Source organism: Prionailurus bengalensis, chromosome B2 (assembly GCF_016509475.1).
Source record: "Prionailurus bengalensis isolate Pbe53 chromosome B2, Fcat_Pben_1.1_paternal_pri, whole genome shotgun sequence".
Taxonomy (NCBI): domain Eukaryota; kingdom Metazoa; phylum Chordata; class Mammalia; order Carnivora; family Felidae; genus Prionailurus; species Prionailurus bengalensis.
In genome coordinates, this window is record NC_057349.1 from 22,506,730 (window position 1) to 22,520,361 (window position 13,632).

Below are 13,632 nucleotides of genomic sequence, written 5' to 3' on the forward strand. Positions count from 1 at the left end.
TGCCTGCTGAGCTGATAACACAAAAGTGGCCTTTGCTCTCTTGAATCCTGGGCAGTAGCAAATGAGAATGATAGAGAAATTGGGCAATGCTGCCAAACAGAACCTCACTGTTTTACTCAGAACCACAGGAGAGAGAGTATTCCTGTCCTCGGCCCGGATGGTGAGCAGAAGGGATCCCAGACCACCCCTCCCCCATTTTCCAAATGCCCTCCTCACTGGCCTGTCCTCAACACCTGAAAGCTAACAGCAGTGACTTGAGGAAACAAGGATTTGGCACAGAGGTCTTTTAAGTTGCAAATAGAAAGGGGGTGGGAGAGAGCTGAATGCCTAGGGTAAAAACTGGTTTCAAAGGCTTCTTTCTCTTAAATAGAAAAATCACGTCAGATTGGTACATAAAAGGCTGGAAAGAAAATGTGGAGCACTAGAAGGGAAGGGTTTAAGTAGTTGACAGTTTTGCTTAACGGTGGCCTATGGCCTATGAGATATTTCTTGTTGTATGAAGTGGCCTTGGGTTTCACTACTCCACATCTGCCATCTTGATATTGTCCTTGGTCAGCTCAAAGCAGCCCCAGTTAAAACCCCTTGGTCTTTGACTTTAAACATCTCTGTCGCAGCTTTGCATTTCTACAACAGCAAAACCACTGTTGGGAGCAAATCGGCTCATTTTCTCTAGTAAGGCTTACTGAATATTAAGTTTTCTAGCACATTCCTGTTTTAACTGAGAAGCAGGAGGTTTTGTCCTTGATTGACTCTGTTCCATTTGCCCCTGACCTTTGCTGTACTTCTGGTGGATGCTGGGCTAGTATGGGAAAGATGGGGCACTTGGGGCAAGTCAAGCAGGTCTCACTCCGGGCCTAATGCTCTGTATGTTTGTTTCTCCCCCGCCAGTCAAGAAACAGGAAGTGCTGATCAGAGCAGGCGAGTACATGAGCCAGCTGCTAGAGCAAGGGTTCCTGCACTTCTTTGTCACAGCGCGTGTCAGTGAGACCAGGGACGTTCTGGCCAAGCAGAAATCCACCGTGCTGGCGATCCCCAAGCTCATCATCAAGGTTAGTTTTACCATCTCAGATAAGGGAGAAGGAAAGGTTGTTGATCAGACAACTAGGCTTAGTGCATGTGTGTGTGTGTGTGTGTGTGTGTGTGAATGTCCTGCTCTCAAAAAAAAAAAATGAGGAGGGGTGAACTAAGCTCCTCCTGTTCTTTGAAAGAAGTAAACTGCCCTATATATAGACACACACATAGAACACTTTTCTCTCCTCTCCAGATTTAAATATATAGATGTGGCTGCAGATATAAATATAACCTATGGGTATAAACATACTTGTGGAGGAAGATAAAGATGTGTAATGGATACAGATAGAATTTCAGTATCTCCAGAATAAAGTGGGTCAGGCATGGCATGAAATGGAAACCACTGGGATCATCTCCCACCTGTGTTGGGGCAGTAATGTTGTTCATGGAGATATAACTGTATACCGTAGAATGCACACACTGAGATGTCAGCTTGGTGATGATGACTTTTTATATATGTATACACCTTGCAACCACTAGTCAGATAAAGGCATAGAGGATTCCCAAAATCCCAAAAAGTTCCATCCTCATGTCTTTTCCAGTCAATAACCCCCCCACCCCCCATCCACCAAGACAACCACCTTTCTGACTTCTGTCACCATAGGGTTAGTTTGACTGTTTGGCTACTAGTTTTAATGTTGTCTCTCCATTTACCACCAGAAAACTCTGCCCAAGTGGTTCAAAGGAATTTGGCAGAGGAGAGCTGAGGATGGGTGGGAATGGAAGACAAATATAGCAACCTAGTCGCTCCCTCTTTTGAGGGAGCACTGGCAGCATCTGTAACCACATCCTGAGACACCTTCCTGCCCTATGAGCAGAAATCCACACCTCCATCCATGTCCTTGGAGTATGACACCATTTGTGAGCCTTCCCCAGGGATTAGAGGCCTTCCCTAGTTGCTGAAGAACATTTTTCCTGAAGTGATTAAAAGAGTTAGCACAGGTCTTAAGCTTCATTCTTCTAAAGTGATAATCAAAGTTTACCAAGTTGTGCATATTTTAAGTGCCCCTAAAGGTGGTGGGGGAGGGGAGGTAGCACTCCTTGTGTCTTATGAATCGCTTGCTGTGAATCATTTGTAAAGCTAATAACTATCCTGTAGCATTCAGTGGGGCTGTCACTGAGTCTTGGCACCCGTGTGTATGGCACTTGAGGACCATGACATGAGTCACCCTAGGCGGCTCATCCAAACACAGACCCATAATGCCCATTGAGACAGAGAGCCCAGGCCCTTCATTTCAAGGAAGGCTTAAGTCATCACGTGTCTTTGAGCCTTTCCACTCAGGCACCACCCACAGCGGTCTGTCACAGCACCATCCAGGAAAGAGGACTTAGGAGACAGAGGGAAAATGAGTGTGTGTAGAGTCTGCAAGCAGAAGAGGAAACAAATGCATGGAGGGGTAGCAGAGGGCTCCTCCAGAGGTGTGTCAGTGCTGTGAGAACACAAAATCAGTAGCATCAGGTGCCGGTGCATAACCAGGGCGGCCCCCCCCCCCTCCCATGGCAGGTTCTCCCTCAGGGGCAGGGCCGCATGCTCCGCTTCATTATGAACCCATGCCCTGTGCCTGTGAAGGGGCTCAGGAGGAGCCCCTCCAAGCTGCGGAACCCTCAAACCACAGCATAAGATAGAATTTAATGCACTGCTGCCAATAAACTGGATGTATAAAGGCAACTAATCCTTTTTGTCTTTTAGACATTATTTTTTTAAGTTTATTTATTTATTTTGAGAGAGGGAGAGAGAGCATTAGTGGGGGAGGGGCAGAGAGAGAGAATCCCAAGCAGGTTCTACAACACCAAGGCAGAGCCCGATGCAGGGCTCAAACTCACCAACCATGAGATCATGACCTGAGCTGAAATCAAGAGTCAGATGTTCAACCAACAGAGCCACACAGGTGCCCCAATCTTTTAGACATTATTTCTGTGAAGGATTATTTGTTGGCTATCTTCTGGGTTGACTTAAAAAGCAGTGTGATGAAAATGCCTCTGCCACAAGCTGAGTGACCTGGGCAGGGCAAGTGTCCTTTAAAAGAGTTGCAGGGTCAGTTTTCCTTTTAATTTTTATTTCCAGAAAGGGATGGGGGATGCTGTTCCTGGAGGAAACTTATTTAGAGGCAGGGTCATTGAACCAGGACTCCAGCATGAGTGAGATGGAAATCCTGGTTCCTGTCCAGTGCTGTTTGTGCAGGAAAGGAGGCAGGAGCAGCTTCACATCAGCTGCCCCTAAACCACTAACCTATTATCATATCAGCCCCAGGGATGCACTAAATCCAAGCAAGGGAAGAGGTTCTCCTGGATAAAGCACCTGTGTCTCCAGGTAGCCATTCCTACCCTGAGAGTGACCAACAGAGGGAAAGAGGACACAGAGAACAGGAGAGAAGGGGGGAACAGGAGAGAGGGAGAGAGGAGAGGAGAGGAGAGGAGAGGAGAGGAGAGGAGAGGAGAGAAGGCAGAGGGGAGAGGAGAAAGAAAATGTTATGTTAAAACATTGCCCAGGAGACCTCAGAGAGAGGGGTTAGACAATTTGTCTAAAGCAGGAGTTGGCAAGGGAGTCAAACACCATGAAAGCACAAAAGCACAATGGCTCAGGGGTCCACAATTACTTAGGACACATGTTCCCAAATTCTAGGAAAAATCTAGAACCCTTTGTTGATATCTTTGGATCAGGCCCAGAGCAGACAGACTTTCTCAAAGTCACTGTGATGAATATGCTGGGCACAGGGTGATACCACATGAGACGCAAAGGGTTAGGAGGACATGACTGTCCAGCCCATCCAGTTTAATTTGGGACACCAGCATATGGTGATGACAATGACAGCAGCTAGGAACCACTGATCTCTAGATTATTGTACTTCTCTTGTATTATATTAGTTAATCTTCATGACCATCCTATGAGCTGGGTATCATTGCAGTCCCCATTTTATAGATGAGAAAACAGAGGCCCCAGGGGGGTGGTAGCATCTTAGTAAAAGGGCTCTGGAGCCAAATTCTCTGAGATCAAACCTGCTTCTCATGTGTGTGAGCCTGGACATGTCACTTAATCTATCATAGCTTCTGTTTTCTCCTCTGCACTAGAGCTGTGCTCACCTCATAGGTCGTTGTGTGTGTGTAATGAGTTGATGGATGCCTAAGTCCCATGCAGAGTAAACACTGAGCATCTGGGGGCATTGTTAGTATGGTTGCCATTCTGTCCATAAAGGACTTGCCCATGATCACGTGCTGATCAGGGAAGGAGTGGAATTTTTCTGACCATGCAGATAACCACAAGGCTACACTGCTCTCACATGGGAACTTCCACGGAAAGTGCCTGCCTTAACAAAGGGTCTGTGTTCTTCAGGGAAAGAGAGATCACATTGGGTTGAGGCATCAAAACTCAAGGCTGCAGAACAATAGGCCATCCTCAAGGAATGGATAACATCTCAAGCAACAAGCAAGGAGAGAGATGGACAGTCCATGGAAAGAGCTAGAGGCCTGCCTTGACTGGAGTCGAGGGTGGCAACAGGAGACTAGTGAAGATAAACCTAGAAAGGCAGCTCAGAGTCATTTTTGCCTGAGAATTTATAATAGGCTGTGAACAGAAGCTCCAGTGAAGATTCCAGAGCCTGAATGTAACATTATTGTCAGCTCTGCCCTCCCAATAGAACCCTGTTTTCTTTCTCCTTTTTCTTCAAAGCCTCTGTCCAAGGCATTGCCTTCTTCCATGAGTCCCAGCCTCAGCCTTGGGACTGGAGCAGCTTGGCAACCAGTGTGCTGCTGTCCCTACCTTGCTCCCTTTGTAGAGTAAATAAAGATCAACCTGGAACAATATTGGCCCACCTATCTGAACCCATGTCACTGTCAACCAAAGCAGTTAGCTCAGTGGACATTTTCTTACATCCTAAGGGGCCCCATCTTTCACATTTGTCCCTGTGAAAATAAAGATTGAGACTAGGTTAAATCATGCTCCCAGTTTGCTATCTCCAGCACCCACCATGTGTGGCCTTAGATGATCCTCATGTGGAAAATGGCAGAGAGAGACACCCAGTAAACTATAATGAACATGTATCTCTTTTTCCATGCTATCAAAAAACATTTTGTTGGGGCGCCTGGGTGGCTCAGTCAGTTGAGCGCCAATTTCAGCTCAGGTCACGATCTCGCGGTCCGGGAGTTCGAGCCCCGCGTCGGGCTCTGGGCTGATGGCTCAGAGCCTGGAGCCTGCTTCTGATTCTGTGTCTCCCTCTCTCTCTGCCCCTTCCCCATTCATGCTCTGTCTCTCTCTGTCTCAAAAATAAATAAACGTTAAAAATTTTTTTTTTTAATTTACAGTTGTGAGTATTAACATCAGTGATGGTTGTGAGAATGCTTAGACCACACCAAGACCTGGTAGTTGCTGATAAATGTCCCCTGCCTGGTCACATCCATGACTGTGAATCCAGCTGGTGCACCCCAGAGAATTGCTTAGGGTAGCATGTGGCCGTCTAGCCTATAGTGAACATAACCTTATTTGGTGACATCAAATTTGACTTCTGGGTGTTCAGCAATGCGCTGTTCCCTGTGGAACCCTCACAGGAGGGGAACAACCCTCAAAGTGCCTGGGGTAAGACTGAGAGACGAGGCATTCATCTGTTCCTCAGACGACCTCCATTCAGTATCTGGGAAATAAACTCTTCCAAGTGTCATTCTAAAACAGCTCTTTAGTATTATCACGTGGAACACACCCTGCAACCTTTGCAGAACGTCAGGAAACAGCAGTAGAACTAATTTTCTCCTATGAACTGGGAACAATTTTGTGAGAAGAAAACATAACCACTTTCTACTTGTGTGATTTTTAAAAAATTACAACCATGACCCCTATGTTTATAGCAGCATTATTTATAGTAGCCAAGATACAGAATCAGCCCAAGTGCCCATAGATGGATGAATGGATAAAGAATATGGGAGAGGGGTGTGTGTGTGTGTGTGTGTGTGTGCAAAAGAATATTTTTCAGACATAAAAAAGAATGAAATCTTGCTATTTGCAGCAACATGGATGGAGCTAAAGAGTATAATGCTAAACGACATAAGTCAGAGAAAGACAAATACCATATGATTTCACTCATGTGGAATTTAAAAAACAAAACAAACAAGCAAAGGGAACAAAATAAGAGAGACAAATCAGGAAGCAGACTCTTAACTCTACAGAACAAACTAATGGTTACCATGAGAGTGGGGGTGTTGGGTAAAACAGGTGATGCAGATTAAAGAGGACACTTGTGATGATGAGAACAGGGTGTTATATGGAAGTGTTAAATCACTATATTGTACACCTGAAACTAATATCACACTGTATGTTAACTAACTGGAATTAGAATAAAAACTTAAAATTAAAAAATAAATTTTGAATTACAGCTATCAACACACAGGTGTCCCCAAATTAAAAAAAAATCTTTTAAACATTTAAAATGAGAACGATTGACTGTTTCCAAGCTTTTTGAAAAAAAATTTTAATGCTTATTTATTTTTGAGAGAAGGAGAGACAGAGCATGAGCAGGGGAGGGGCAGAGAGAGAGGGAGACACAAAATCTGAAGCAGGCTCCAGACTCTGAACTGTCAGCACAGAGCCCGACGCAGGGCTCGAACCCACAAACCGTGAGATCATGACCTGAACCAAAGTCGGACTCTTAACCAGCTAAGCCACCCAGGTTCCCCTCCAAGCTTTTTTTAACAGCATTTTGACCTGCCTCACCTCCTCCCCTACCCTGAGGTTGGGCCCCGCCCCCACCTGTATAGGTGTTGGCCAAGAGTGACATGAGCAAGATTTTATTTTTATCTTTTTTAGTTGTTATTTTTAAATTTAAATTCAAGTTGGTTAACATATAGTGTAATAATGATTTCAGAAATAGAATTTAGTGATTCATCACTTACATATGACACCCAGTATTCATCCCAGCAAGTGCCCTTCCTAATGCCCATCACCCATTTAGCCCATCCCCCGACCCAACACCCCTCCAGCAACCCTCAGTTTGTTCTCCATATTTAAGAATCTCCTATGACTTGTCTCCCTCTCTGTTTTTATCTTATTTTTGCTTCCCTCCATCTATGTTCATCTGTTTTGTTTCTTAAACTCCACATGAGTGAAATCACATATTTGTTTTTCTCTAACTTATTTCGCTTAGCATAATACCCTCTAGTTCCATCCACCCATGTTGTTGCAAATGGCAAGATTTCATTCTTTTTGACTGCCAAGTAATATTCCATTGGTGTGAGCAATAATTTAAATGTTAAATTATTTTTGAGAGAGAACACAAGAAGGGAGGGGCAGAGAGAAAGGGAAACAGAGAATTCCAAGCAGGCTCCATGCTATCATCACAAAGCCTGATCTGGGGCTCGAACCAACCAATGTGAGATCATGCCCTGAGCTAAAATTAAGAGTCAGTCACTTAACTGACTGAGCCACCCAGGAATTCCAGCTTGAGCATATTTTTTCCATTGGATAAAAGAATTTTCTTCCCTCTGATTCTTCCCTTTTAGCCATTCACTCATTTATTCATTCATGTATTCAGTTCATTCAACAAATAGTTATTTGGTGCCCACTCCATAAATAGGTTTTAGTAAATGCTCTTAAAAAAATAACCAGAGAAAAGGTCAACACCAAGAACATTTTTATTGACTTTTTCTTTGAAATAGGGAGAGATTGCTGATTTTCCTTCTAGCAGTGGCTGCCCTAGGTCAGTTCCAGAAGCACAGTTGCTGTTTTTTCGCATGGGTTGGCTACCGTGTATACAGAGCCTGCGAAGGGAGGGAATTCACAGAAATCAACAGGCAGAATATCAGCAGGACCAGCACTGACCAGTGGGGTCTCAGCTTTCTGGGCTTGTAGTCATAAGGATAACACAGGCCACATAGGAAATGTCTCCCCAGCATGGGTGCCAAGACCTTCCTCTGAGTGGGCCCCACTCCAAGCCAACACCCACATTGGGGCAGGCTGCACCCAGCCTGGGGATAGGGGAGGTAAGAGGGGACCAAATCCATCCCACTCTCCACCTGCCATGCCAAAAAAGGCGTGCTCTTTTCCTAACTTGCACAGATAAACCCCAGTGCTGGCCCCACATCCACATCTCTTCTGACTTGAAACACCATCAGTTTTTCTTAACTGGCACTCAGCATTCTTACTGAGGTTAAGTGTAGAATCCTCTTTGCTCCTTCTCTGCTTGTGCCACCCAAGCTCCCATTTTAACCACGGTAGAGCAAGGCAGAGGGTGGTTGTGGGGAGTACCCAAGCCCTACTCCTCCAGCATCCCAATGCATAGACCCGTGCCCTGGAGGGGAGGGTAAAACTGGGAAACCACTTGAGAAATGGATGTCACCATGACGGTTACTGGGTAAATTGTGAGACGTTCCTATAGTTGCATTTTGCCTAAATATTGATACCTTCCAGCGAGGCAAAAAAAAAAAAAAATGAAAACAAAGACTTGGTGTTCTAAATGTCCCCTGAACCCCGACCCATTTTTCCTTCCCTTGTCTCCAACCAAGCACATTTGTACCTTCCAACCTCCCTTGAGTTCTCCATGTCTCTTTCACATGTCTGGGTCACCAGGACCATAGGTCACCAGGCAGGCTGGCACAGGGCCGTGGGGACCTGGGCTTCTCCATTTCTCTTTCAAGTGTTGGTGGAGGCTGGCAGCTTGTCTGCTTTGTGAGTCTCTTCTCCAGTACCTGAGAAACTATATCTGCATCATTCCACATAAGAGAACTCATGGGTGAGAAGGATTTAATGGTCACTCTGGCAACATGATCTCCCTTTAAACCTGAACTGCGTTTAGATTCAATAAATTCTATGTTTCAGATGCTCTGCCAGATGATTTCACATATAATATCACATTGAATCCTCCCAGTAACCACACAAAAAAACCAAGGCCCAGAGAGTTCAAATGACTTAGTCCAAAGACATACAGTGGCAACCCCATTGTCTTTAGACCCTGAGTCCAGCACGTTCCCCTCAGTTTCCTCCAACTGTGGTCACTTTCTGTGTCCCAACCACTACAGTTGTGCCCCTTCCCACTGTCCTATCAATCTGTGGAGAAAAACAAAGACGTCAACCCTGATGGGCTGTAAGTATCCCCAAAGGGTCCCAGGTGGGGCACCGTCAGCCATGACTTTACATGCTCGGGGAGCTGACTCTCCACCCAATCGTGGCTGTTGGTCACAGAGGAGCAGACAATGGGTGTGCTCCGTCAGCCAGGAGAGAGCATCCTAGAGTACGTCTGTGAGTGAGCCCGGCCACTGTAAACTGAGCATTTGCATCTCCCCACTCAGCACAGCCATTGAACAACCTAGACTTGGGAACGCAAATGAGAAATTGCTGCTAACTGGGATGCCTAAAACATAATTTCTTCTCTATATTTCCTGTTTGCTATTTTTTAATCGTAAAAAACACACACAGAGACACAAAGTAAAACTTCAAGAATAACGAATCTTACCTACCTTTATATGATCCCACTATGTTCTAAAATGATATCTCTATTTTTACCTTAAATGGAAAATCCTATTATCGTCAAGTAATATATCAAGGCCCCAAGGCTATCCTGTCACATGTTACTCTGGCATAGGAATCAGATTCTTTTCCCATGAAGTCAAACACAAAGAGTTGGGTTGTACACATATTTTCAAATTTAGTTCAGGTTCTAGTATAATCATCGTGCTTACCTGGAAGTTTAGTGGTAACAGAAGGTAATACTGAGAATGATTCTTCAGTGGATTTCAGAAAATGAAGAAGCTATTTTCATTTTTAAAAATTACTATTTTTGCCTCTCTGCTGTCAGAGATGACAGTGTACGTAATGTTTAAAGATGAATGTTTCGGAGTCAGAAAGACCTAGATTCATATCTGTGTTCTGCCAATTTACTAGCTCTGTAACTCGGGTCCTTTGATTATCTTCTAAGTGTCAGAATGACATCAGTTGAATGAAGATGATGATAATGTTTGCCCCCAAGCCCATAGGGAGGGCTGGAGGGAAGACTGTGTAAGTAAAATTATGAGTACAATGCCTGCATTACTAAGTAAACACTAAAAATAATGTGAGGTGCTATCGCTATTGCTAATGACTAATTAGTAACTACCAATTAATTAATAACTAATTACTATTATTGCTATTATTGCTATCAGTATAGGGGGTGCGGTTAAGCCAAGACTCTGGCACCAGATTCTCCATATTCAAGTCTTACTTCCCCTACTATTGTCCATGTGAGCTTGAACAAGTTACTTAACTTCTCTGTGCCTCAATTTCCTCATCTATAAAAAGAAGATTCAATACCTACCTCATAGGGTTGTGAGAATTAAATAATAAATATAAGTAAATCACTTAACAAAAATTGTCCAATAGAACTTTCTATGATGATGGGAATATTCTAAATCTGCACTGTCCAATATGATAGCCACTAACCACAGGTAGTTATTGAGTACTTGAAATGTAGCTAGTACAATTAAGGACTGAATTTTTAATTTAATTTAATTGATTTTAATTTAAATAGCTACATGTGGCTAGTGGCTACCATATTGGATAGTGCAGACTTAGAACATTGCCTGACTACCATAAAACCATTAGTATTATGTAGTAAATGCTAAACTCAGCAATGGTTGTGCTGGTGCTGGTAAGCAGAGTTCACAAATAAGAAGCTACTTATTACCAGCAAGGCTAGAGAGGAGAAAAAATGTATTTTCCAATAATACATATAATACATTATTGATGGCACTTGAAGTAAGTGTTGTGAGGTGAACTAATAATAAACTGTGTGAATTATATTGCTACCTAAACTACTTCTTTCTCAAACTTTTTCCCTCATTTCATTTCAATTTTGAATACAGTTATGCATATTATAAAGCATATGCTCCATGGAAGAGAACTTGTGACTTCCTACAAAGTAATTCCCTCTAAAAGTTTACATGTATGTGTGTGTATCTGTGTTAGTAACTATCTTGTTCACAAAGAATCAAAATAGCTAGTCATTATCATTAAGCAGTATGATAGACAAGAACTCAGGATGTCAAAATTGGAGAATGGTATTTAACTTGGAAAATCATCATATTTTATGTCAATATTTAAAATCATATTTTCATCAGAGTGCCTGGTTCAGTTAGTTAAGTGTCTAACTTTGGCTCAGGCCATGATCTCATAGGCTCGTGAATTCGAGCCCCACATTGGGCTCTGCACTGACAATGCAGAGCCTGCTTGGGATACTCTCTCTCCCTCTCTCTCTCTGCCCTTCCCCTATTCATGCTCTCTCTCAAAATATATAAAAACTTAAAAAAAACAGATATTTTGGGGGCACCTGGGTGGCTCAGTCGGTTGAGCATCTCATGGTTTATGAGTTCGAACCCTGGGTTGGGCTCTGTGCTGGTAGCTCAGAGCCTGGATCCTGTTTCAAATTCTGTGTCTCCCTCTCTCTCTGCCCCTCCCCTGCTTGCACTGTGTCTCTCTCTCTCTCAAAAATAAATAAAAACATTTAAAATTTTTTTAAACAGATATTTTTATTTTTTTTTAATATTTATTTACTTTCACAGAGAGACAGAGAGCATGAGCAGGGGAGGGGCAGAGAAAGAGGGAAAGAGAGAATCCTAAGCAGGCTCTGTGTTATCAGCACAGAGCCTGACACAGAGCTCAACCTCACCCACCGTGAGATCATAACCTGAGCCAAAATCAAGAGTCAGACACAACTGACTGAGCCACCCAGGTGCCCCCAAAACATGTATTTTTAAATGGGATATTGAAAACAATCAGAGCCATCAAACACATGGAAAAGACTTTGATGTCATGCAGTATGACTTAGACTTTATCTTTTTTCTTTGGCCTGAGTAATGGCTACCCTTCTCTAAAGTAAGTACACATGAAAGTTTCTCCCTGACCTAACTTTCTCTGGATTGCTTAGGGCTTCTTTTGTTTAACTTTTTATGATAGCAAGAAAATCCAAAATATAACTACAATGATATGGAATTATTTTTACAGCATGAAAGAGAGGGGAACGGTGAAGATTCCTTTAAAAATTAGATTTGGACAGACATTTTCATCCACCATGGCCTTCTCAGCATTTCGCAGATACCATAACATGCTCCTTGCTCAAATCAGCACATACTGTGAAAATACCATGTGTGCGTTCCATTTTCCTCAAAAGAAGGGAGGAACGTATCTCCACTTAATTTCCCTAAACAGAAAACAGTGATGTTAAATGTTACACAGGCTTTTGTATTTGGTTTGGTTAGAGTCTCTAGGGTTCATTATCATCTCAGTAGTCAGGCAAAGGAAGTTTAAATTCTGGGTACAGAAGATGAATGTCGGGAAAAGGAAAATGAGTGTTCATTAACTGCAAAGGAAGCACTCTACAATGTGAGAATAGGCCTCTCCTTTCATTGCCCCCACTTCTCTCTGGCCTCCTGCCCACTCCATTGTTAGGGAAGCCTGGGCAGTATTTACATGCCCATGGTAGCAGCTGGCTACGAGGATGACATCTGAGGGGAAACTGGTTAGGCATGAAGATATCTGAGAAGGCTTAATCTTCAAGTCATGGCCAGATCTAAAGCCTATCCGTGAAGGCCTGAGCATGGGCACCAACCTCTCAAACACTAAATTTCCCCATCACTGTCAAGAGTGACCTGGAAGGATGCACTTGGCTTTCCACAGTGCAGGAGTCTTCCTGCAGAGCTAGCATGGAAATTGGCGTATGGAAATAATTCTTCACCTGGAGCCCACAGACCCAGGGAGGGCCATAGACAGACCTTCTGGGTCTGTAATGAATCCTCTAAAACCACATGTGAGAGGTGTATGTATCTTGTATTCGTCACTGTGTATGTCTGTGTTGAGGAAGGGCCAGTAGCTATTATCAGATTTTTTGCAAGGGGCTTATGTCCATACTTGTAATAGCATGCCATGAAGATGGCAGATGGCTCTAAAATAGTTCTTCCCTGAAATTAAAGGGATCCTAGCAGACTTCTACCAACAGCATCTCTGAAGTAGCCCCACTTTCTCCAATTCAGTTTTTGTAAACATTATCTTTATCTTGTATTTTTTTTAAATATGAAAGCGTTCTGAAATTTTTTCCCCAACTTATGAAAAATATGTCAGCCACACTTGAGAATTAAGTCAAGAACACTAAGAGTATTCTAATAATGCACTTCTGTACTTCCAGTATCTCTATCGATAGAGTCAGGGCATCTGGGGAAGACAGTGAAAATTTCAGCCTGTCTTCCAAATGTGTTGTCTGCATCAGAGATTTTCAACTGGGGAGCAGTTTTCTAAGTCGGTTCCTAGAAATCAACAGGGGTGCTTAAAATAAACTTATTACAGGCTCTGCCTGAGATTCTGAGTTAATTGCTTGGGAGTGGGCCTACACCTCTGTGATTTTTAAAGTCCCCCAGCTGACTCTTTGTGCATGCCAGGCTGAAGACCACTGGTGACAGGCTAGACACACCACTTGGCATGCAATCTGTGCTCTCTTGGTGACACCTGCTATGGTCACCACCATGATCATTGCTCTACCCCCTGATCCCTCTGATGGCAGGATCCCCCACCCCCACCCCAGCGGGTGTGGATTTGAATGTACTAAACACAGAGCATTG

General features: G+C 43.5%; 1 protein-coding gene across 2 annotated transcripts in view; it reads left to right on the plus strand.

Moving 5' to 3' along the window:
• Positions 1 to 13,632, plus strand: part of F13A1 (coagulation factor XIII A chain) — a 251,342-nt gene that overhangs the window by 140,690 nt on the left and 97,020 nt on the right. For both annotated transcript variants that reach the window (XM_043590884.1, XM_043590885.1), the window contains exon 13: positions 889 to 1,049. In XM_043590884.1, the coding sequence (XP_043446819.1) occupies positions 889 to 1,049 (161 nt within the window). The remainder of the gene's footprint in view (positions 1 to 888; positions 1,050 to 13,632) is intronic.